Source organism: Coturnix japonica, chromosome 15 (genome assembly GCF_054131305.1).
Source record: "Coturnix japonica strain WE chromosome 15, WE-NBRP24, whole genome shotgun sequence".
NCBI classification, from domain to species: Eukaryota; Metazoa; Chordata; class Aves; order Galliformes; family Phasianidae; genus Coturnix; species Coturnix japonica.
This window is the reverse complement of record NC_140677.1, coordinates 1,785,730-1,812,347: the sequence shown is the minus strand read 5'-3', so window position 1 is coordinate 1,812,347 and position 26,618 is coordinate 1,785,730. Positions and strand designations below refer to the sequence as shown.

General features: G+C 43.1%; 1 protein-coding gene across 8 annotated transcripts; it reads right to left on the bottom strand.

The window, feature by feature from the left end:
* Positions 1 to 26,127, bottom strand: SUMF1 (sulfatase modifying factor 1). Of its 8 annotated transcripts, none has more exons than XR_014934540.1 (12): positions 25,983 to 26,111; positions 23,127 to 23,300; positions 21,279 to 21,353; positions 11,746 to 11,828; positions 10,190 to 10,312; positions 9,399 to 9,513; positions 8,367 to 8,480; positions 7,905 to 8,069; positions 7,121 to 7,248; positions 6,873 to 7,043; positions 3,760 to 3,819; positions 1 to 730 (listed from the first exon to the last, which is right to left on the bottom strand). XR_014934540.1 is itself a non-coding variant. In XM_085516120.1 (9 exons), the coding sequence occupies exons 2-9, from the start codon at positions 23,298 to 23,300 to the stop codon at positions 620 to 622; spliced, it is 855 nt and encodes a 284-aa protein (XP_085372246.1). In that variant the 5' UTR covers positions 25,983 to 26,127; the 3' UTR covers positions 1 to 619. The 8 variants fall into 8 exon arrangements, 3 of the variants coding, with proteins under 3 accessions (XP_085372246.1, XP_015730805.2, XP_085372247.1); XR_014934538.1 differs by lacking the exon at positions 25,983 to 26,111 and adding an exon at positions 25,524 to 25,735; XR_014934541.1 differs by lacking the exons at positions 7,905 to 8,069; positions 25,983 to 26,111 and adding an exon at positions 25,524 to 25,735 and having other exon boundaries at positions 7,121 to 7,261.
* Positions 26,128 to 26,618: the final 491 nt, after the last annotated feature.

Below are 26,618 nucleotides of genomic sequence, written 5' to 3'. Positions count from 1 at the left end.
TAAAGAAATCCCGATATTTTATTCAAATACACACATTTCTAATCTTCATAGTGATGATTATCCCCCCCAGTAGCAGAATGCACTTCTTCCATAAAGAGGTGTAAGCATTGCGCCCCAAAAAGCTGGATTTGATTTTCACTGCAATTGGAATGTAATACACCAGCTGCACTAACTGTCCCTGTGTCATCTTTGTCTCCTTTCTAAACATGTCTCCTACAAGGTTATGGAAGCAGTAACTGCTTCAGGTTTCTTTTAGAGCTATCCAGGAGTCTGTGAAATCCTTATTGGATCTGAGCATGGAAACTCAAACATCATTAAAGAACTTTTCCAAAGGATCTACTAAATCAAGTTACCATTTGAAAACACAGCCTGCATGTTTCTGCTCAGGTTTGTGCTTGTGTAAGTCCAGGCTACTCCCACTGAAGGCAGTACCTCTAAGAAGCTTGGTCACAATGAAAGTCCAGGCCTCAAACATAGGCATACAGGGCTACAAGCAGCGTTGGTGAGTGCTGGAGTTCTCCTGCCCAACAGGAACTTTAAGCACAAGATCTTCCATTCTCTCTCATATCAGCAGGTGACACTGCATGCATCTTCCCTGAGTGCAGTGCAGCCCATCTGGTCACTGTGGGTCAGGCCAAGCATCTGCTGCACAGCGAAAGCCCAGATTTGAAGCAGAGCTATCAGGGGTGTTTTGGCTGCGGGCTGCACAACGATACCTGTAGCAATAAGACTAGAGAGAAAGAGGGACAAAGATCACTTCAGAACCGGTCTCATCTCGTGTTACTTCAGGCAAAAGCTTGTTAAGAGTGATAGAGCAAATCATTTCAAACACAATTGGGAAGGCCTTGAACCGATGCAGGTCAATGTCACTGCGCTAGAAGGAAGGTAAGTATCAACATAATGAGAGCAATCACAACAAATACAAAAATAGTTTGAATGGCCAGATCTCTGCTAGCATCAGAAGGCACTAATAACACATCCTGCTCCAACAAAAGCATAAGTGACCACCATCAACTTCCCCAGTATGGTTAGGACTTAAAGGATATTTGTAATTGAAATATAATCTGGACCAGCAGCTATAAAAATGTGTTTAAAATGAAACCACTGAGGAAGTGATTCAATTGCATTGCATTGATCCCACTGAATAAGGCGAGGCCAGCAGTCTTTATAGTGAGATGCACACACTGGGCTGTGAGGTGCTTTGTACATTGCCTGGCTGGGCAGACTTGGTCATGTGTCTGCACATTCATTTCATTACGCTCCTTGGGGAAAAAAATAAATGCTATTCAGTGTTATTTATTGTTAATTATCTGCCATTAATCGTGGTGATTTCCAAACCTCACAAAACCACCAGGTTCCGTGCTCAGCTGTTAGGTTAGGCTGCTCAGAAGCAGTTGCTCACTGAAGCAAGGAAGAACAGTGGTGCTGTTACCAGAAGGGCTGGGGTTGCTGTACAGCTTGGGATATCCCAGCATAATCCACCCAAGCTGTGCCCCACTAAAACACCCGTGGTTCAGGGTTTTCATTGTCAGCCCTCCCTGCTGGCCAAGCCTCCAACAGGCAGCGCCATCTCCTTCAGGCTGGGTCAGCAGCACACGGTCAGGCTCTGAACCACGTTTCTGGAGCAGCCAAGTTAATAAAACAGTGCTGCCTCACTCTGCTGGGGAGGGAAGGAAGGGCTGGCAGTTCGTTGTTGGGGATTTCCCCCCTTTAAATCCAAATCCTTTGAGGAATTTGGGCTCAGCTACTGAGCGACTGCCTCAGTACAGCTCTGAGGGCAGTGACACCATGACAGCAGGCAGACAGCACTGCACCATGCTGCCCTGCAGAGGCAGCAAGCCCACCATGTTCCTCTGTGTCAGCACCAAGTTCTCTCCATCTAAGGAGATGCTCAAAACCCCATTCTTCTCTAGCTCAGATACTGACACTGAGCAGCCTAAGCAGGAAGGGACAATGCTGCTCCAACCTCGTGCTGGAGAGGTCCAGCCCTCAACTTCAGCAGCAAACTATTAGGATTTGGAAGCTGAAAGGTGCATGCTGGAACCTTTGTCAGCTTTAAGAGGTAGAACAGCAAGCAGTCTAAGTAGATTTTCAGGCAACCAATAAGAAGTCCTTGTTCTAATAGCACTTGGATTTTTGTCTTGATACTCAGCCTAGTTTTATCACCTACAAAATACACCAGGACAGACCAGAATCTTCACAAGCCTTTAAAATGGGTCACATTATTCATCACCAAAGATGAGTCTATTTAAGTGTTAATTTAATCAAAACCACTAATTAACTTCTGACATTGATTTCACCTAAGAAGGAAATCAGTGTAGAAAATAGGATCTCACTGTATAAATATTTAATTTAATTATGAGGATGGTTTCCCAGCTTCAGACTTTGAAAAGGAAAAAGGAACAGAACAGCTTTAGTGACAATGAGAAATACTTGAGTGTTTTCTGCAGTGCAAAGTGAACAGTTTAATACATGATTCATGTTCATGAAAGAAGCTTTGTGGATCCTATTCTGTGTTTCCCACTCTCAGTTAAACCAAAACACCACAATAGTTATTCCTCTGTGGCTGTACCCGATAGTCAGCTATCAAGCCAAAAGAGCTGCCCCTCTCCAAACACTTGGTATTGTTCATGGGTCAGGAGTCATTCCTTAAGAACATCCAACAGTTGAGGAAGTACAGTTACCCATACTGAAAAGTGGTATTTTTATTTTAACCCTGACAAACTGGAATGAATCCCTGCTGATTTCTACAGAAGATCGTTTGCTTATAGCAAATAGGTATTTTAATTAGGATGTAATAATATTTCTTACCAACTTCAGTTCTGAACTGTTCAGTAACCTCCCCAACATCAGAAAACATTCATGAAGACACTTGGGGTAAGAGCACAGCTTGGCAATCACATCGGTAATTTATCCTTTGGAGGCTCTTTGGCTTCTCTGTATTTAATTCTTAAAAACACACTTATACAGTGCCGTGTGCCAACCCAACTCCTTTCCAAGCCGACCAATCTGAACACAGCTAATTCAACAGTTCTCAACTGGAAAATAAGGTCAGGGCTAGGAGTCCTCCAAGATCCAAAACCATCTTCTAGGAAGGAGTGGGATGAGACTGAACAGAGCAACCCCTATAGCTTATTCAGATCCCATGGTACATGAGAAGCACCAGCAGCTGCCATGTTACTGTCCCACCAAAGACACTGTGTGCATTCAGACTCAGGCTTAGAAATCTGCACTGAGTTAAAACTTGCATTGAAAGTTTGTGGTACTTTCCAGGTTGTCAGGTCAGCCCTGGTGATAAAAAGGTTTTGAGTTCCAGATGATGAAAGGTCACCTGTCTTTTACATTGAGTTTCACATTGAGCTCTGCATTATAGAAAGATACACTTATCTAGAGCTGGAATCTCTTGAACAAGCAGTACTTTGGATGAGCTGCTTTCAGTTTCCCATGCAAGTCAGAACTTGAGGAGCTTCGGTTTTTCTGGCCAACAGTATCTATGCTTACTTCCTTTTTGCCACACAGAGACATCTGTGTCTCCTTCCAGAGGAAAACTAGCACTACCCAGTAGAACAAAAAGAAATATTCATCTAGGTTTATGCAGGATGTTTTCAATTTTCTGATGAGGTCAAGTATCAGCCGCCCAGCAGGACCTTCAGGTTAGAGCCATAACATCATAAATGAAGAGAATGGGAGTAGAAAGCAGAAACTGCTAACGACCCCCTGGCTAAAGGATTAATTGTGCAGCTGGCTGTTTCACAGTACCTTGTGGCACATGTATGATCCACCCTTCTTCACTCGGTCAGTCCCCGACGAGGGCCCTTTCTGTGGAGGAGAGGACACCGTTAGCACTCACAGGGACAGCAATTGCCAATCATAGCGTGAAGGGTAAGAAGTTGTGAGAGCAGGGAGATGGAGCACAGCATCCATAGGTGCTCTGAGTACACAAACCTTCAGTGTGCCCAAGCCAAAAAGCTTTAAAAGCAGTTAATATTCTGTAGTTTTTTACTTTTCTTAAGATCACATATTTTCACCTACCAGCCTGCATTATCAGTGAAATAAGACTCTCATCAGTCCCACCACAGTGAGTCAAATAAACATTTCTTTGGAGCATCTGTGACCAGACAGAGATGAAGGGCTGTAATCTCCAACATTTGGTGCTTACTGCCTTCTCAGTCCAAAGAGCAGACTGAAGCACAAGTGACTGTGCTGCAAGACATTCTGTAACAGCTCCCATTGCTGTGTGCTACATCTGTTATTATGCAGCTTTGTGACAGCTAAAAAGGTCTGCAGAAAGCACCGTGTTTATGAGCAACAATTCTGCAATTGCGTGTCCATTTGCAGAGTAATGTAGGTGATTTACTTCAAATGCTTATGAAATTGGCTCTAGATTAGCTTTAACAAAGTTATTTCACCATTCCTCCTCAATTCCAACTCTAAATAATGGCCCACTACTTCAAGGAGACACTGGGCTCCCATGATAACCCTTCTGCTAGCTCTGTTGAATGTTTATTGAGCAGGTGAGCAATTCTCCCCCATGGTTCCTCGTAGCTGTGAAGCAGTTACAACTGCACCCATCTACTGCTTACACTCATCTACTGCTTAACATTAGAGACTGCTGCCATCCTCCATGTTCGCACTGTTGACATCAAGCATTCCTATAAGCTTTTTAGTGTCCATGTGCACTGTGAATCTATTTTCAGGAGGAAGCCACAAGAATATGTCCTATAAAAGCAACAAGATCAAGAAAATCTGTTTTGTTAGAAAAGCAGCAAGGCAAACCTAGAATATAGCACAGTCACTGAGCTGCCTCTCAGTTAATTTGCATGACTTTTTTTTTCCTGTCTACATTACACTGATGTGCAATCAAAACATTTCCTTATCACCTACAGGCCTCAAAGAGCCATTCACTTGAGGCACAAGCTGACACAGCCTTCACTGGACAGTAGGATGTATAAATGATGTCAAATTTTACACAAAACCTTATCAAGAAAGAAGAAAAAGAGGAATATAGGAAGAAAAAAGGCTGTACTTTCTGCTAAGGCCATTACATATAACCAACAAATGCAGGTTGCAAGAAAGATATTAACTCAGTTTTTAGCAGTTAGGAGAAAATAACTCAATGCTGCAGAGCATGGAAGTGATGTAAGACAAACCATAGAAAGGTACCATAATAAGTTAAAAACAAAATAAGATGTGCCAATTATTGTTCTTCTCGTGCCCAACAGGCAGCCCACACATCCAGGACGTATCATGAGGGTGCTGTGCTTGCATTCAAGGCATGAAGGACAGGCCTTGACCAACAGAATGCAGCTATTGCAGCAAATATTTCCTTCATGTTGAGGATTTACCACACTGGAACGTCAGAGGTCTCACACTTACTGTAAAGGCTTATAGGAAATCCGACAGAAAGAGAACTGGCCTACTCCTACATTTAACATCCTACAAATATCCAAGGAAAAGCACATCCACACACTGTCTGCTGGTTTCCAAGCCTGGCTGCTCCCCTTGGGCAGGTTTCCTCTTTTTCAACATCTCTGGATGCTGCTTTCCCAGAAAGTGCACATAGGTAACACTGTTCCCCACTCTAAGTCATTAATGGGCACAATCAACTCAGGCAACCTGTTAATCTCATTTCAGGGAAGCCAGGGTACACCCAGCCATGAGAAAACTGACCTAAAAAAGCCAGGAGAACAAGCCAGAACACAATGGAGCTGTTGAACAGGATTTCCCATTACAAAACGAAACTCAAATACGAAGCTTTGGTCTTTGCTGTGAGCTCTGAAGTGACTCTTAAACTAAGAGGTGTGCTATTTGAGGGTCAAAAGGAGGGCTGATGTCCAGACACACAGCTCTAACTGCTGGAGCACATTGTGATGGGGCAGCAAACTGAAGAAGCATGAAAACTAAAGAAAACGGTCACAGCCCAAGCTCTTTCTGTTAGTTACAAATAACTTATGATACTCAATTTTGGCCTGGCAGAAGATATTTGATAACAAAGAAATTAAGTTGAACTCCCCTCCCCCAGCTTCTGAAGCAAGATCACAGCACTGATATGCTTTACCACTGCAAAAACCTCATACGGTGTTCTCCAGTAACCTCCGTTACTGTGAAACAGTATCCTCTGGGTAGATAATGCTCCCAAACTGCTGAAGGTGAACAGTTGGCCACAAAACTGAGGAAGTTCTGTGAAAAGCAGCCAGTGATTGTCTTTTACTCCACAACGCAGCTCAGCTCCTCTACAAAGGCTCTGTGCATCACCGTGCTCCCTAGCAGCCATTTAGATGACCTGGAAACAGCATATTAGATGGACCAAACGTGTTAAGAAACTTTCACTAAGCTCTGACCCTCTTGAAGGAATCCACCTTCCGGGCAAAAAGAACATACTCCATATATGGGTTACATTGAACTGTACTCTGGAGAGACTTGGAAGACTGGCACTGATAGTTAACAGTGCTAATAATTTCTAATGTCTCAGAAGGTTCTGCAGCCTGGCTATTCTGGGACATGTCTTCACATTATGAGATTCGGTTTCCTTTTCCATTTCATCAGGAGAACTGTTCAGAACTCACACTGGAGGGGTCCTGCCTCAGACACCATATCCTGACAACTTGTTTACAACTGAAAAACCTAAAAAACAAAATTGTTAACACCCAATGGTTAAATCCTTTCCTCTTGAGTTTAATAGAGAGCAAAATTCTTGAGTCAGATATAACACTTGTTTCTCACCATCACCTTCATTTAATGCAAAAGTACTACTGCACCAATATTATAAACACAGCAGGAAGAGACAAGTGGCCAAATCTGAAGTAGCTGTTAAAGTGAGCAACAGATGAACAGGCCCAGGAATAACTGCAGTGTGCTGCAAACTACCAGACCTGCATTCTTTCCCAGGGACACGGATGCTGTTTGTCTCTGAAAGAGTAGGGACGGGTACAGGGTCCTTCTTGCTCCGCTGAGGTAGTGCATGTCCATAGTCATACTTTGGTGCCAGGCACAGAGAGGGGAAAAGCAGAAGCTTTCCTGGCACAAATCACAGCTGCCACAGTCTGCAACAAAAATCTCAGTGCTACTTATTTGCTTCCTCTTACCCTGAGTTCGTAAGTTGCACTGAATCAATACTCACCTACTCTGACACAGAAGTTTGCTAACTTTCTTCTTCACTTTCATCCACATCTGCACTCTGCTAACTATTCAAGGCTTCTTCTTGAATCTTCGTTTGCTTTCAGCTATTTCTAAGCTATTGAAGACTGCCTGCAAACAGAAGCTAGAGAATAGCCCGCCCAAATTTTAAACACCAAGCAAGGAAAAAGCTACAGTCAAAGCAGTTCAGTCACTGGGGGAGATGTATGTAAATGCACCATCTGATCCACAGCTTAAACTACCAAAAGAACCTGTGGCGCCCTCCTGGGATACAAGTAACCTAGAATCAACCAATGTGCTTGGTATGTTAAGAGGTCTCCATCAGTGCACTGAAACTGCTAGAACAGATCTTGTGCAATTAGACCCAAGAGTGGGTCTCATGCTGGCAACATCGTCCGGAATTAACAGCAGAATGTCAAGCTCTGCAATGTACTGACCAAAGTTTAACATGTTCCTCAAGCTGCTTACAGCTACTGACTTCCCACAGAGGGCTGTGATTATGCCCAGCGTACCAGACAAAGACAATATGTACAAGACCACAGCATGGGGATACTCAAATCTGGCAGGAAACAGATAGCTTCTGCCCAGAGAGGCTTAACTGGTTTTCTCATTAGAGATAACCGTATTTGAACAAAAAAAGTACTGTGAGAGTGGAGCAGTTCACTTCTCAGATTTAGTCACCCTAGATAAATGAGAGAGGATATGTAACATTAGAGCTTGAATCTGCTGAGAGATATGGTACAACAAACCCCAAATATAAAGCTTACCCTGCTGGGCCTCTCTTCCACTGGCTGCCATAAAGATAACCAAAGATTAACCCCTTTAAAGCCCAGAAGGCTATTTCGCTCCATAAAGATCAGCTTTGTTACATGCTCAGCATTAAGTGATCTAGTAGAATCCATTAAAATAATCCAGGATGGTTTGTTCTCCACCTGGAAAAAAAATAAATAGCTCTGCTTGTACCAAAATGCCCCCGCTCCCATTTATTCCATTGCATTGGCAAATTCTTTGCTTGTTTCACCCGATGTCAGTTTGGAAGCATTCAACTCCTAACCAATGGCAGAGGCCAAGTAAATAAATGAAACTGCAATACTGCACTGCTGTTTCAGCGCTGACGACTTGTGGTGCAATACACAAAGAGGAGCAAAGAAGAGTAGGTTTCTAATCAGCAACCAAACCCGAGTAGCAGGAGGGAGCTGGGCCCTCATGTGTGCCAGTAATATACTTACAGGGTTGTGAGCTTCGTCTGCTGAATGATGAACAGCCCACCAGTCAGATGTCCACTCCCAGGCATTTCCCACAATATTGTACAAGCCATAACCATTGGGAGGAAACGCAGTGACCTATACAAGACAAATAACGGCCAGTTCTTTAAACCATTCTACATGGAATCAGGTTTTTAAACCTGAAAACCAGTTTTCTGAAGGCACGTTGATTTCTGCCAAGAATTCCACCTTTACATCTCAAAAACAGACAAACCAGCAGCACAGAACTGTAACACATTCGCTTACTCCACCTCAGTGAAACAGAACTGAAGAACAAACAGTTATGATCTGCAGTGTTCTCAGCACTATTTACATTACAGCACCTGGCATATCCTCATCAATTTTGCTGACTGATCCTCTGAAGAGGAGCATCATCTGACAAACACACACAGAACTGCACATGGCATCAGCATTCCAAACTGTGCGCTCATTCTCACAACTTCTAGATTCCCTCTCCCCAGCTAGGAGAAGCAAGAATGGCTGTCAGCTCATACACACAGATTTCTTCACTGATTAAACTTTTAAACTGCCACTTAATTCCATTCCTATCTTGGAAAAAAAAAAAAAAACACCCACCCTATTGTTTGCTCTGATGGACAGGCTCCAAAAAAGGAAGCTGCATTTCTTTTACAGTACAATTTCTGTAGCTTGGGGACACCTACCAAAAAAATGAGAGCTAAGAAACGGTGAGGCCAAAAGTAGAGGCATGAGAGAACTTCAGCATCTGACTTAGAAGTGGTTGGAAATGGGGAAAAGAGGTCAGCTTGAGAAGGACTAGAAGTTAAAATGGAGGTAATCTTTACTTCTCAATTAAGCTTTTAAAACGTATCCCTTGGTAATACTCAGGCCTGCAGTGAAACATATTGGAACTTGAAAATCTGAAGGTGAAAGTAAAGAAATGGAAAACATCCACCGTTCATTATGTTAAACACGAACTTCAATTTTAGGAAGAGTAAGTTAATTTCCATATGGTAATTCACTTGGAGACACGCTTACCGGTGCAGTTCCTTTGTATCCATCTTCTGCGGTGTTGTTAGTAGGGAACACTCCCTGCCAGATGTTAGCATAATGCTGACCTTTTGGCTGAAGCTTGTTGCCCCACGGGAAAAGTCTATTAAAAGACACAAAAACAGTTGTCAAACTTTTGTTTTATTCTTTTTAATAAAATACCTTATCCACCCTTTTACATACCACCTTACCCTGGGAGAAGTTGCTTGTATTCCAGTTCCATTTGTACCAATATCTTTAAAGCAAGAAGTCTTTAAAGAATAACAAGGCTTCTACAAGGGCAATTTGTATCTGGAGGAGGAAAAGGCAGCCCTTGCTAGCACTGCCCTGCGCAGCACGTAGTTCAGAACATAGAACTGTTGTTCACTTGGTCTCCCCCTTCTCCCCAAGCCCACGATCACCTAAAAGGTAGCCACTGATCCTAAGGTTATGAAGCAACACACATAATTACTTCTCAAGCTCTTTCACAACTCTTGCAGCCTTGACACTAAACCTTTTTTGCTTTATCTCCCATCTCCTGCAATAACAGCAACCCTCGGCCTTGGCTTTGTATCACATCTCCTCCTCCTGGGCTCTTTGCGTTCACTTTTTGTTACACATCTTAGGTGGTATAAAGCAATATGTTCAGAATAAGCCTGCGTTATATTTACCATAGAGGCATCCACTATACAAAAGAAACATGGAGGGAAAGATAAAAACCTCTCAGCTTTAAAACCTCTCAACTTCTTTTCTAGTAACCATCAGTTTTAAACAAGATAAGAGACATCAGTGGCAGGTACCTTCTCTCAAGGCCCCCTCGACAGCTGTACTCCCACTCAGCCTCAGTTGGTAATCGTTTCCCTGCCCATGTGCAAAATGCTACAGCATCATTCCAGGACACATGAAGAACAGGATGGTCCATCCTGGAAAGTAAAACAAACAGGACAAGGCCATCAACAGAAGCAGGAGGTTTCATAGCAATGCAAAACAGGCACTCCCCAAAATTCTGAAGAGATGGCCACAGAACACTGAGAAAGTTGACAGCTCTGGTGTTTCAGTTAGAACTGGACAAGTTACTAAATTACTTCCACAGAAAATAAGCTGTTTAAAGAAAAGCAGAGCTACTGGTAGGTGCTGGATGGGTAATGCAACCATCAGACAGAATGAAGAACATGCTTTGATGTACAGCTCTACAGCAGCATGTCTGGTGTAGCTTGCACTCTCTCATGTCAGAAACCTGCTGCACTGAAGAGCCAGCAAGGAGCTGCTGAGTCGCTGCCTTCTGGGAAATGCTCAGAATCCCAAGGGAAGACACCAAAGGTAATTGAAGACTGCAGCAGGACCCATTTCTCAGCTGGCTTAATAGTATCTTAACAAGTAACTAAGATTTGATAGGTAAATACACATTGCAGTTTAATGGCAAATCGGGCCTGCTGTTCAATTCCTTGTACACCCCTCTCTTTGCTGCAGGTTCTTTATTTGCTTTCAGTAGTGGGGTTTTTGAGAGACAGCAACACGATCTTTTGCAGCACCCAATCCAGGAAACAGTCACCTGCAGAAGTTTAACAGATAAGTATTTTTCTCTGTGTGCTTCAGGCAACCCACAGTTCACAGAAAGGCTCCCATCTTTCCCTTGGTTTGTTTCCAGGATTGCACTTGGAACCCTATGCTCTCTTTCCAGAATGAATGCCCAGTTATTCTTGTCACAAGGATCAATCCATCCAAGCCTCTGACAGACCAATAGGGTTTGAGAGCTGAGGACACTGATCAAGAGGAACTCCTATTCACTTCTCTTTTCTGCCTTGTTTTAACAAGTCTGTCTACATCTATGGAAGCAGGATACTGCTTTCATACAGAAGTTCACTAGCAGTTGCACCAGCCTAAATTTGTACTATACTTCTGCAAGGCAAGATTTGCATGGCATTTTTCCAGCTGTTATGTGCTGACTGTGACCTCAATTTCTCAATCTCCCCCTAACAATGCCTCCTGATATTATCTCTATTTTTGCCTCAGATAATTTTCATTGCCCTTGGGGAAGAGACAATGGACTTGTTACTAAGCAGTTCAGCTATCAGATGATGTTACACTAACCTAACCCTGTCCTTAGGGGACTCAAAACCATGCCAACATCCACTAGATCTAGGCTAGCGAGTCTGGCTATTTCCAGTAGCAGCTGTGAAACTTCAACTAGTTAAGCAGTTAGTGTCAATTTCTTTGTCATTTGCCTAGTGAGAGAAGGAATTTAAAAGGTCAAAAATGAGGACACTGACACCTAAGTAAGCGTCCAAGTCAGGTAACACATTTACAGGCATATTTACAGCAAGCAGCAACAACTGAATGGCCACTTACACCTTACCTGCTGAGGATGCTGGAGCCAGGACCCTCGGGTTGCCTCCAGTTGGCTCCCTTCACAGGCAACCACCAGGGAGCAGCTGCAACCTGAAAGGAGACAGAAATGGACAAGGAAGATGTCCAGAATTCCCAGCTGAAGACTATTCCGAAAGAAACAAATCCAATAACAAATGGCTGTAAAGCTTTAACTCAACACTCTGCTTGTAGCTAGTTTACGTACTACATTCCAAATCACCTCTGAGGAAGAAAAATGATCACTGGATCCACATTACAATGATGCTGGCCAAAAAATAACCAAAGGTATGGATCACACAGAGGAAATACCACCCAAACACATGTAAGAGGCAGGCACCCTGAGCACACCTCCCTGCAGTGCTGCCTCCTGGCTGTCTCTCCTACCTTCCCAGATTTTCTCACCTGCATGTCTGATCTAAGCCAGGGTTTATTCCTTGGGAAGGCACAGCCTTCAGCACAGCTCCTGAAGTGGACCAGCCTGTCCTCTCTGAAATTCTCGTGTATAATTCTTCTGAAAGGATACGTCAAATGCATCTCAAGTGGCAGCAGTTGAAAAACATCTGGAATATTACAGTTTTACTCAATCCTTTCACAATATTTTTCCCACAGTACATTCAGACCAATGAGCCTCCTGCCTGATTTTGGTCTGACACACACTGCAGAGATAAAAAACAGCTTTAGATTGAAGAGTGTACTCATCCCAATTATTTTCTCCCCGGACTCCATGTTTTAGAATAGCTAAAAATCCTGAGGACATCCTTCAGCAAGGGTCAAAACACATGTCTTGGAACACTTCTGATTCCCAGCTAATTTAACTGAATCTGAAGTACTTGCTGTCAGCTTCCAGAAGGTGGAGACGGGAGAGATACAGAAGAGAAGCTTCATGTATTTAAAAGCAAGCTTACTGAGCAACATCGAGCTTGTGAACAGAATGCTGTGCAACAATGCAAACATCCAGTTCTGTGACCAGAAGTCTCCATTTTGGCTTTGCAATGTTAAGGAAGTATTCATGGAATACACTCACCTAAGGATTTCTCCTACTAGGTTTACTTCCAAGGTACCAAAGTAGTGACATTTCTTAAAGATCTTGTTTCTGATCTCCCCAGCATGAGGAGCAAACAAATTGGTATCAGCCACACAACTGTAGTTCAGTAACTGACAAAAATATTGACACTCATTACAATTAGAGGCTCTCATGCTTTGTTTTTGGGAGGGAGGGGGTACTAAAGTATTTCATCTCTCACTAGAAACTACAGCTTTGTTACTGAGCACTCAACCCCAAATGGGACTTTCCTTCATCTCAGATATTCAGCTCTCATAGAGCTATCCAAAGCCTCATAGTGGCCGAGCTGATGAACAGATACTACAGACAACAGTCTTAACACTAGTCTGATTTATCTAATTCTTTGTTTTGAGCTTTAGTCTGCACTTAAGAGAGGACAGGAATCTCAGGTCAGAATTTGCCAACTCCTAGAGGAAAAGAAGAGAGAGACAGTTCTATTTGCTGAAAGTTCTCCCTGAATACAAACATGAGGAGTAGGATTCCAGCCTGACAGTCACTGAGTGCAATACAACATTTCATTAATTGAACTGCTACTTTTTGGTGACTGCAAAGACCTGACCTGCAGAAGACTAATTTTAGACAACACTTTCACTGTGCAAAAGTAAAACCAGATGCTTGCGATCAGAATGGTTTATTTTAAACAGGAAAAAAAATACGCTCTGTCTGCATGACAGCACTGCGTGTGCACATCTTCTGTTTCTGGCTCTGCTTCACTGAACACCAAATGGCCGCCAGTACCTTCAGAGGACTTACAGAGTATTAGGACACTGACAAGAGTGATAGACTGCATGCAGCAGCCAATGATTAAGCGGAAACTAATTTAAGTCAGATGCTGGCAGCACTGAGCATGTGCCAGGATACTCTTTCCAAAAGAGAGTAATGTACCTGAAATTTACAGCCCTTTCAAAAACTTCTCAGAAGTCTGCAAAGCTTTTAATTGCTCTAAATCTAATTAGTGGGAAAGCTAATTAGTAACATTACAACATCACATTTCACACAGCAAAGCTCTCCCTTACCACTAATGAGCTTAGCTCCTTTCATAACGCTCCACATTCTCATGCCTTGCTCCTAAGTGTGCTCCGTGGACTGGCAGGAGACTCCCTTTGAAAAAGCAGCAGCAAACGCTGCTGAATAGATCTTGAAGAGAAACTGAATCAGAAGAGGATGTCGGCTCTATACTGATTCCCCCTTTATAGCACAGCTATCACTTGTAACAGAACTGGTTAAACAAGACTGTTCTGGTGCTGCACTGCAGCCTTGATGCATAAGGAAGTGCAGTTCTGGTAGCAAAGTGCATTTTGGAAGCAGAAAAACTCGTTCTTGTTCTGGTCTGACCCAGAGGGAAACATGGCATTATCCAGCTCTGCTTCAGGATTAAACTTCAGGCACTCACTGTGCTGCTTATCATGGGCTCCTAGCACTGAAGAAACAAGAACATACAATAACACCATGAAGATCAATAGGTTACTCCAACCTACAAGTTTTCCACTCAAATGAAGCAATTTGCTGAATTGAAACCTACACTCCCACTATCAGCTTGCATTAAAGTTAAGAAGTTTTAAGTATTCAATTTTCTTATCAAGGTAGGCTGTGATATCCTGACTTTAACTGCTCCATTAACTGGTGACTTTCTGACAACTTCACAATTGTCTTGAAGAAAAATTCCAAAAATTACCGGATAGGGAAACATCAGCAAAGTCATTTTCATCAGCAGCATCACACCATGTTCCTGGCAGTGCAGAAACAGCAGGAACATTTCCCACATAAAACACAACCACAGCCAGCAGCCATGAAAACATCTGTATTGATCTTGGGCTAACACAGCACTGGGCACTTTGCAAGGAGCCTCCCCTCACCTCAAGCCTCACTTCAGCCCCAAATTTTACTTTCTAATCACATTTATGTATGAGAAGCACAGTACAACTTTAATTTGCAAAAGCATCCTCTTAGCTACAAAAGCAGCATGTGCATGGGCTAGAAGCAGGGACGTTAAGAAGCATCATCTCTGAGAAATACACCCAGTGTTGTGGACGTCTTTACTACTGTGAGGTAGAAGCAGTTTTTCAGTCAAGGATATCATTTTGGGTTGAGGATTTGTTTATCATCAAATATAGTTACACAAACCTGTTAACTTTTCTTCCTTTATGCCATATCCTAAACCTTGTGCAGATGATTTATCAACTACTGAGGAAAGAGGTGAACAGAAGACAGAAAATTTAACATTTTTAGTAGGGCAAGCAGTTTAAGAAATAAAAGTTTAGAGCATACTGAAAAACAGATGAGTCACTGGCATTTTCCCTTCAGAAACCACAGAAATCTTTTTAGGTTAGGCCCAAGCAACAAGCCCTATTACACCTATTATCTGTGTAGTATTGGCGTATCTTCCTTGTACCCCTCAAAACCTTCCCTTGGTTAAGATTCAGGCAGAGATGCCTCCCACTGCCTCTATGCAGCTCCCAGGCATATATTATCACAGCACCTCCTTCCCTTGCAGCAGAACCTCCTGCTGCGTGCAGGTAGCATTACCTGCACCTGCCTGCAAAGTGGGCTGTGGCTTCAATTGGATCTGCAGAGCCCTGGGATCAGTACCCAGCAGTGCCAGACATCAGCAGGCAGCAGCTATTCTGGGCTGCCACATTAGCAAGGTCCTGCTCAGGGCTGACATCCACCTACCAATGCTTTGGTTGCTTGCTGACACCTCACATCCCGCTCAGGATCACAGGGAAACCATTGGAAGGCACAAAGATTTGCAGTCAGGCTCAGAATGCACACACAACAAGGGGCAGTTTAAACAGGAGGAGCTGTGCCGTGGCTCCCACTTGACTGAAAAGCCACTTTCCAAAGACAAGGCAAAGCCCTTTGGCAGATGCACACACCCTGCTCACCTCAGCCAGCCTGTGGTGCTGCTTCTCCTTTTTATCAGCACGCTGCAAACGGCACAAGCATGACCTATTTCTATGCAGTACATCATCCCCATAGCAACAGGCTTGTGTTTAAATTGAAACAGCTGTAACTGAGTCAGGGAGACATCACAAATGTAAATAGTGAGAAAGTGAATAGGGACTCAAGGCTCAGGACAAAGAAGAGATCTTTTCCAGCTTGCACCAGTAGCTGCAGCTATCATTCATACCTGTACTTGAAAATGCTCTGCAGCAGAACCAATTCTGTAATTATGTACATAACCTGAACTGAAACTTGATTGCCAAGTTCTCCACCACATTAGGAATTAAGTTCAATGAAGTAGCTTGGAGTAGTTGAGGCATCCCCCCACCCCCATGGTAACTCATCCTGGACATTACCAGCACCCATAATGTTACCATAGATCTTACACTATTTATTATATCAATTCAAATCTCCAGCTCCACAAAAAGCTGTAATTAAAGAATCTGTTCTCATTCTAGGGTTTCTAGCCACCCACATGAGCTCAGAAATGGAAGCAAAAAGGCTACTTGTACTTGTTCAATACTAAGTATTGATATTGTTTGCATCATTTTTAAGAAGTCTGAAACTGCAGCAATGCAAAAATGAAGTGAGGCACCTTCATAGAATTAAATGTATTTTAAAGCCAGTTAGTGACAAGATTTCATATTTAACTGGAAAAGAACACTCTACCTTTACGAAGAGGCATTTTCCTTCACATAAGGAAAGGTTATTGAATCTCATTCAAATAGCACAATACTTCAAAGCTGTCTCAGTTCTCCAAGAAAAATAGCCAGAATTCTTTGATACTAAAATCCAGTGAGATTGATTAAGTGCAAGTTTTGGAATCCAGAGAAGTTTCTTTTGAGGAGCTGATATTCCTGGTGAGTTCCATCTTTGGAAGCTCATTTTTCAGCCAACATCTAATTTTGCACTCCAGCTGGTCACTTTTTCCAATAACCAAATGAATATAAGCCTTAAGAACGAGGTTTGCACACAGATACACCTAAAGCCTGAGGCAAAAGCTTCACCCAGCTTTAAAGCTGAAGTTTATACTGATAAAGATAATCCAATATTACTGGTTAATTTCCTTCTTTCTTTAGTTTCAAGATCAAGTTTAAGAAAATAGAGACCGACAGTTCCACAGCTCCACCTCATCAGCTTCTTGCAGGGATTTCTGAAGCAATGAGGCCTGCAAGAAGGTGCTCACCCATTTCTTCCTTTAATTTCAGTTTCCTCTGAAAGGATTCTGAGAATGCAAGAGCCAGCTGCAGTAGAGGTGACTCAAACTACCAATCGACATGATTACCAGCTTCTGCTTCAGCAGAAGATATGCTGACATCTTAACAGCATCAGGAACTGATACCAAACCCTACCCCTTTTCTCCCACGCCACAGTGTGTTAACATAAGCTGACAAGAGGTACATTTTTCCAAGTCCATAGTGAATGCTAGGAATGCTATCCCCTCCTGCAAATGAATATTGCAAATTAATCCTGAAACGCACAATGTTTTCCTCATTTTCTAGAGATACTGCTATAAATGAGTAAATTTGTACAGAGAGACTATTGCAGAGATTCCAAACAAAATGGGATTAAAACCATCCAATACTTCTAGACTGAGAGAACTCCAATTCAATAGTGCTTGCTCAAGTCTGCCAGCAAACTGATTTCATTGCATTCTTAGATCATAAATTAAGCACTACCTGAAAATAAATGGAGAATGCAGATTTGGATGCACTTGGTCTCTTTATTGCAGAGTCCATCTGGCCTAAAGGCAAAAATTAATTTCGCTATCTTCCAGAAGCCAAGGATTAAAATGTTCCCACAACTCTTCAGTGAGCAAATTTGATGTACGCTGTGCTCCAGCCTTGGTAAGTGCTGTTCTGTTTACCTTTTTCATAGTAGCTGCACAGCAAGCAAGAACTCTTGCAATTATTTGCGAGAGCTCTTAAATCCCTTCATGGGCAAGTACACCTCACTGCTTTCTCATCTGGCAGACACAGCCTTCATGATCTTTGCCCTAGGATGCATTGAATTCCCATACAAATGGAATAATAGCACCAGCCAAGGATTTCCCCTTTCTACTTCCTCCTTAATTCAGTCATGGAGATAAGATGCCAGGCAAGTAGTCTCATCATAAAACACCAATAAACATCATCTCTAAGTTTTGAGAGGTCTTCTTTCTCCATCCACCTTCCCACACTCCTCCAAAAACAAGGAAGAAAAAGCCTTCTGACTACTCAGATGGTTGCACTCTATCTATGACATTTACACTGAAGACCAAGTATCCAAGAAACACCATGACTTAAAACATGTAACAGATGCAGTAAATTAGCAGATGTTTTTAACTTGCAAGTCCAAAGTTTTATTCTAGTTTGTGAAGCTATTGAAACAGGCAAGCCCACGCAAGAAGTTTTGGTTTCAAAGGCCCTCCCTCTGCCTAGAAAATCCTACAAGAAGTCAGTGCCAGTTTTGTCAGCATCACCTTCATCTGTGACCATGCGACATTTCTACTTTCTGCCACATTACCACAGCAAACTTAAGAGGCCATAACTAAAACCTGCATTTTCAGAAGCCTGGAACAATTCAGTTGCTGGTTGCTACACCCCTTTTTACTGCTTCCTTCAAGAGAAGGGTTAGGTCCAACCTACATTCTTCAGCAGTAGATATCTGGGAGACCTCACCTTCAGGAAACGCACACCCAAAGCTCCAACAATTGCTCTACGTGCTAAGTTGGCTTGCTTCTGCATCAGCTTTCACAGCCCCACCTCTGTGCTGCTGTAGCTGCCTGCTTCTTTTCAGGCACTACAACAAAACCATCCAGCTTAACATACGGAGAAGTCTAGGTGCCCAAACAGAGCAAAACCCCAGACAGATATCACCACAATCCCCCCCCCACCCCCCATGCCCCCCTCCCCAACTCTGCTATTATCACAAACTGTTGGACACAAACACATTCAGTTTGATATCTTCACTTTCACCTTTTCCCAATTTTTGCCCTACTCACAAAATACACACCCATATTGCTTTTCTTCAGCTGGAGAACAGCCTCAAACCACATCTAAGCCATTAAGGCAAAGCAGTAGTAGTCATTTTCCCCACCAGTTTAGTGCAGTACAAATGACACTTAAACATTTCTAGCTTATTTCTACTCTTCATGATGATGGTTATGGTTCAAGAAGATACACTCCGTGCTTCATATTACCAGCTGACTCAAGCACACTTGGACAAAGAAGCCTTAGGCTTCTCTATTGCTGATCATAACAGCTTATTGAAGCAAACCAAATTCATGCTGCTTATACCTTTTCTAATCACATTTTAATAGTTATACTGCAGCTGCCAAATTTTAAAATATGTTCACTATTTTTTTTTTAAATAGAGTTAGATTCCTTTCATCTTTTTCCCTCAGCTGGTACCAGTAAAACTGAAACATTTCAGGGGCCATCTAGCAAGCTAGAGGCTACAGGTACTTCTGATGGTGGTTCAGCTCCCCTTGCAGATCTCTAGGAAGGATTTGCTTCTGCAGAGCCATTAGAATCCCTGCACAGTAGCTGTAAAGCTTCTACATTTTAGTTTCTCGCCAGTTGACTATAGCAACATTTCTTGACAGCAATGCATAGCAAACTGCCAATGCACATCTCTTAGTTTCAGTAAGAGAGGATAAGCGTTACCCTCACACAACTTGTGTTTCAGAAGCAGTCTGACTGAGTTGCATTCTAAAGTCGCATCGACGTAGATGATGCTTCTATTCCCTGCAACAGAAGAATGCTTGCTTGTTCTGTCCTACAATACTGTGCTGTCACAGGCAAAAAGAAAAAAGAAAACCACCAGCCTCTGTACAGTACTCTCAACATTATAGTCTCTCAAACAAAACACGTCCTAGAACAACAAAAAGACAGAGCTGTGACAGGCAGAAGCCTATACAACAAAGGACTAAGTTCTCCTTTCAGCCCCACCACTGATCTGCATTCTGACACCTCTTCCATGCTAAAATAAATGCCTTCCCAAAAGTTGGATGTCACGGTATGCAGCTGGTGAGGGGACAAGCAAATAAGAGGCGGAAAAAAAGGCATTTACTTTTTTACCTGCTCTATAACACTGTAATGTTGTGAGATAAAGTTTGCCTACAGCAACAGCATGAAGTGCCAAGCAAGGCAGGCAGTCACTGCACTCCAGAGCACTTCACCAAAATAATCAGTACAATCTTTCTCCGTGTCTGTTTCAAAGATGCTTTCTATGCCAGTAACTTGCAAAATGACCTAATAAGAAATACTGAAAAACACAGCAAAAAGGCAGCTCCTGGAAAGTTTACTTTAAACAAGTACAGAAAATGCTCATTAAAAGTAAGGCAGCCGAAAAGACCAGTGTGGGCTCAGTTCCAGTTCTCTGGCATAATGCTGGCTCTGTTAGCACTACAGGCAATACTTTAGGATCTGGCTGACACACCCAGTAAAGTGGCTCCCAACACTGTGTTTGTTTATACCAGTAGCCAGGACTGAACTTACACTGGAATTTTGTTTATTTACTTCTTTCAGCAGAACGCCTGGTTAGAGATTTCTGAATTGTGGAACTAAGGCAGGAAAAAGAATTCCTCCACACTGACAGCTGAATTTTCTCTCACGAAGCTGGAATGATTGCAGCTGTATTTATTCACCATTCAGCACCAATTGTATTTGGCGACTGAACCATCTCAGATCTCACAGTACACAAATGGTCATTTTCAATAAAAATACAATAACTATTCTCAAAACCTTTCTTTCCTTGAAGGAGAAAAGCAAATCCCACATTTTTGCCATAATCATTTACAGCACAGATGAGAGGTTTCAATTAACCTCCTCCTTTCACACAAGGTAAAATTAAACTCTACCAACATACTCCCTCAATCAAGAAATTAGCTTATATAAAACTATCAACACTGATTACTCCAAGTTACCATATGTATGGGAAACTGTTAATCATAGCCTGAACCTCTGATTAACCATCTGAGGGAAGTGACAGGTCAGCCATGGGAACAAAGGTGAAGGTAATTCAGCTGTGCTCCCAGAAGGGGTGGAGATGGCTCCACCTCTCCTAGCTCCCATTTAAGGGCTGACCACCACTAAGGCAGCATCTCCTTCTGGAGATTGCTCCTGCGTGGAGTTTCTACAGTGAGCTTTAACACTGGCGAGCATCTTGACCGTGAGCCTTTCCTATATAACTTCTGGCTTTCCATCTATTTCACCTCTGTATAATTACAACTGTACACCACACTATCCATTGCAAGGAAAAAAATACGTTGGTGAAAATGACTCAGTACAAAAACCCTGTTGCTCTCAGTTGTTTGTCATAACATGTACCAATTCCCTTCTTTTTTAGCTACCAAACTCAGGTGGTTTTTGTTTTGTTTTGTTTTTTGCCAAAATTCATTTCTCCTCCAGAAGAAAACATTGCCTTTTTGTGTAGTGGTTTGGAAAGACCATAATTTAAACATTGTTGCTATAACTGCCAATACATCTACCCCAGTGATTTCCAAGCAGGATTTTCTCTGCTGCATTACTCACTGCCTGATGGATTTCAGCCTTCACTTCTTCACTCAGCATTCCCTCAAACACAAAGGAATCACCGAACTTCTCTGCCTATGGAAAGAACAAAAGATTTGATCATATTATCGAACAAACACTATTCTCAAGATGCCAGTCGCATTTAGAGCTTTATTCTATCAAGAATAAGGAACAGTAACTTTGAGTTGTCCTTCAAAGAATTTGTTTTGGAATGGAAAGGCAGCATTGTATCACAGGATGTCATTGTTCTTAACAGTCACTGGACAGATGGCAGCTCAAAGAGCTTCTGCAAATGTTTTTTGGGTTGTTTTCCCCCCCCCGCCCCCCCACTTCTGTTAATTAAAAATGCAGTTCCAATTGCCCCAATTGCTTTAATATGTTACAATGAATAATCTAACATTCAAGGACATTGCTGTTTGCAACAAACAAGTCCTGTTCAAACTCAAAATCATTACACAACCTTTTTCATAATGAAACCAAAAACATAGAAGAAGGGCTGATTTTTTCTACAGCACTATTTCTATCTATAAGGATTCTGTCTTCCTGATGAGAACCAGCTTATCAGAAGAACTCAGTAAAATGTCTCCTTTGAGACCTGATCATTACCCATGCCTTTATTTGCCTAAGCATTTGACAGGGTTTTCTGAAAGTTGTGTAGGAACAATTAGCTGTCAGGAAAGATCAGTGCCTCATACAAAGGTAGCTTCTTTCTCTCAGGTACTTTAGCATATTCTTTCTTATTCCATTGTTCTCAGTACTCTGCATGAAACCATTATTATACTTGCTATTACGTCTTCTTTTGGCAGAAGAACCTCCTACCACTCAGCTTGTTATCAAGTAGCTGCAATGAACTAGCCAGCAGATTCCTCAACAATCACGTGATTTTTCAAATCTCTCCATCCCTGCTCCTTTTAAATAAGGAAAAAAAGATCTAATAATGTTGTTGTACTAGTACAAAGATGTTCTTGGACCCCAAGGTTTTAAAAAAGGGAAGTAATCCTCCTCCTATACTTGGGACCAGTGAGGTCGCACCTTGAGTATTGCATTCAGTTCTGGGCACCTCAGTACAAAAAGGACATTGAGGTGCTGGAGCAAGTCCAAAGAAGAGCAACAAAGCTTGTGAAGGGCTTGGAGAATGTGCTTTATCAGGAGAGACTGAAGGAACTGGGGCTGTTTAGTGTGGGGAAGAGAAGGTTGAAGGGGAACGTTGCTCTCTTTCAATATTATCTGAAAGGTTCTTAAAGCGAGAGCTGGCTTGGTGTCTTCTCACTGATGACAGGTGGGAAATAGCCTCAAGTTGTACCAGGGGAGGTTTAGGTTGGATATCAGGAAAAACTTCCATACAGAAAGGGTTATTAAGTACTGGAATAGGCTCCCAGGGGGGTGGCTGAGTCACTATCCCCATATGCGCTTAAAACTGTTCAGGTGCAGTGCTCGGGGACATGATTTAGCAGAGGGCTGTTAGAATTGGGGTACTATGGTTAGGTTGTGGTTTGACTTGATGATCTTGAAGGTCTTTTCCAACCTGAGCAATTCTATGATTCTAAAAAATCTATATAGACACCTTCAGCCATCTGTTAGTTTCACCCAGGCTGCCTCAGTTACACTGGAAAAAAAGATGTATTTTAGATATCGAGACACAAAAAGTAACAGTATTTATCTATCTTCATGTCCTTATAGACTCCTAGGCAACAAAGCAAGACAATTCCATCTCTCCTACCTACATCCAAAATACTCTAGCATGCAAATCCCAATACTACATTGTGATGTCCTTCAAAAAAAAGCTTTTAAATAGGGTTTTTTCCAACACAGACAACAATGAGAAGAGACTTTACTCTTCCACCTTACCTCAGTAAGGTACCCAGTAGAATTCACGAATCTCTCAAATTCCTGATTGCTGACCTCATATTGATCCATATAAAAGCTGCTAACATGGACTCTTCTTGCAGGCCACTCTCCATCTTGCTGTATTTCAGGCTCATCGGTGCCCATAGTGAACACTCCTCCTGGAATAGCAACCATCTACAGAGGAAACAGTTAACATCCAAAAGTTATGAAAATGTAAGACTGAAAGGCCTCTTATTGGTTTTATTCCCCCTCTGTCTCATCTTTGGAGGTCCCTGTGTTCAGATCAGCACCTGATAGATGAAAATGTCACAACAAAAATGACAGCCTTGACATCTCAGTCACCAACTGCTTGAAGGGAACAGTAAGACAGAACTTAAACAGAGAGCAAAAATCCCATTTGTAGCTCTTCCTACATTTAGTCTGGGCAATGCAGAACTTTTGCCCAAGATAAATGAGCAAAAACATGCTTTCCTACTGTATTAAGAGCCAAGAAGCAGTACAGAACAGAGAAATTTTTACTCATGATTAGATAAGTAGTTTTACATTTTACTGAATTCCTAGGAAGACTTGAGTCATCAGTGAAGAAACCCGAGATTACAGAACTGTCAGGCACTTTTCTGAGGGCAAGCAGAGCCTGCACGTTTGCATATCAACTTCTTATGGGACTCCATTTCACAAGAGGCACCTGCAGCATTTGATCACTAGTCACACTGCTAGCAGGCAGGCAGGCAGGCAACACCTGCAGCAGCGTGGACCAAAGAGGAGACACCTTCACATCAATACATTTCACTGTATGACTGGCCTCCGGCTTCTGAAGTAAAGAACAAAAGTAAAAAAACATTTTAACTGCCTCAATAAAACGTCTTCCATCCATTTTCCAGGGAAACAAAATTTCCCTCCACCTTTCTCAGAAAGTAAATGCCCCAGAGGTCTTGTCCCCATGCAGCAGGTGTTTCTCAAGACCACTCTGAAGACGACAGATGGCTCAAACTATTTCTTGTCCAACAGCCATTCACACAATACATAATAGCACCCCCCCCCCCGTCCCCATCCCCCGTCCCATTCAGAAGCATTTGTTAGAATGACAAGTGACAGCTACTGCTCTGTAAAACCTCCCCAGGTAATGTTTTGAGTGCTCGTGCTACCAGCTTGCCAAGATGTTTCCCAACTCATCAACGTGAATGCCTTAGGGAAGAACTATCCTCCTGCTTTCTTTCCCCCCCAAGCATTCCCAAGATCTTCTTCCACTTAAGTCTTACCCAGCAACACTTAAATTCACATAACTTGCAGCGGAGTTATGAGAAACACTACAAATACTTTTCCTTTGAATTAGCTACATTTAAAGCTAACTGTGTCCTCATATACACTTTTCCACTACGAAGGATCCAAGCACCTAAAGATAGTCTGTAAAAGAATCCATAAAAGGGCTTTCAGGATAAGTCTGCTTACATTTTTTAGGCCTTCGGGAATGACAACATGGAACAGAGTTCACCACTTCCTTCTAAACTCTTTCCAATGCACTGTAGCTAAAATAACTCCTTGTAGTAGTGTTCAAAGCAAGGCTGAAAACTCATCAGAGAATCACTGTCTGAAAGGATGTGAAACATTAACTCATTCTTTCATTTCCCAAACCCAAGAAGACAGACTGCCCATCCAAGACCAACAACCAACATTGATTCCATAGGACTATCAGGCTCCAGCAAGGCACATTTCACAGCTCCACCTCCTGTTTGGAAACAGAACCTTCCCTTATCAGCTTCAAGATAACATCAGCATGTTTGGTGTTAACACAGGGTGCAGGGCTCAGGTGCCTGACAGCGTTCTTCCGCACATGGTGGAATGTGGCACTATACATTTCTGCAGCAATATCACACCCAGAAGGAACACTTACAATATCAATTAAGCAGTTACTGAATATCCTGCTTTGAAGTACAGGTATCTAACGCCAAGGAACTAATCCTTAAGAAGCATCACAGCTGAACTACGGAAGCAGAAATCCAACAGCAGAGGCCGACAAACATCCATCACCCACTGGGCCGGGCACAGACTGTTTGCATTACGATGAGGCCCACAGCGAAACACCAACATTTGCTCGTTGCTCCCCTCGACACCCCGTTTCCCACGGCCGAACGCAGCTCACTCAGCGGGGCACTGGGTGTTAATATGCCGGATATGGGGCACAATTCTTTCTCCATAGAGCGGTGATACCCGCACGGACCGCCCGGGGAGCGGCGGAGTCACGATCCCCGGTGACGTTATAACGGTGTGGCACAGCGGGTCGCGGTTCAGGGGCTGGGTGGTGTCGGGCCGCTGACACCCTGAGAACGCGGCCCTGAGCCTCCTCCCTCCCCTCAGAGAGCGCCCTGGATCCCCCCTCAGCCGCCGCCCGCCGCTCACCGGCCCGCGCCCAGAACTCTTGTCACCGTTGGCCGCCGCCGAGTAACGCCGCGCCGCCGCCTCTCGCCCATCCCCACGGCCGCGACTACCGCTGCAGCCGCAGCTCCCGCCGGGAGCCGAGTCCTTCACGGCGCCCACGATCCCCAGCAGCAGGAACGAGAGGCGGGCGGCCGCGGGCGCAGCCATATTGGCAGGAAGACCACGTGGCAGCCGCAGTCATGTGACTATACGCCTCTTAAAGGGGCAGCGGCGCCGAGCTCCTGCTGCCCGTTAGATGTGGAGCGGCTGGGGGAGCAGCGGGGCGCAGCGCTGTGCGCCATAAACCCACAGCACTGAGATCACCACACACTGCACAGGGAACGTGTGAGCATGAGGTGGATCCTGCACCAGTTGGATGGTGATGGACCTGTCTCAGTTCTGAGCTGTCGATACCTTCTGCATCAGAGAACAGGAACTCACCTTGTTTCCTTTAGTTTTCCCCTTGGATCACTGTAGATATTGAAGATTTTGGTGCTCCAACATGAAAATCTTCACTTTGTGTGGAAACTTCTGTTCAGGACCATCAGCAAAATGCATCCACTGCTGTGCTGAGAGAAATCCTTACTCGTCCTGTGGGATATTCATTGCATATTAATTAATATCATTTTCCTTGCACAAGTGGGGACTATGCAGCAAAAAGCAGCATATAAAATAGAAGGCACACAATTGTTTGTGTGTTTGTACCTGGAAGGAATACCACCGAGCTCTATGGGCTCTATGGAATTGTATTGAGTGTTAAAATGACGGTGCTGGGAGTCTCCACAGTCATGCATTGCAGTTAGTGTCATTAGTCCCTTCTGCCCTGTGATGTGCTTAGAAAACCGGCAGAGTGCAGGAAAATAAAAGCATACAAATTCAATGATAAGATCAAGTCGCCCTCACTGCTTCGGGGTCAGAAAATGTAACCATTCCTTTAATGCAGTGACCCCAGCCCCATGCAGTAACACATCCATGAGAATGCAAAGTAATTATCACTTTCTCCTTTCAAATGTCCATAGCAATTTAGTGAAACGGCAGCAGAATCCAGGTATCCAAATGCTGCTGCCTTCTGGAGCC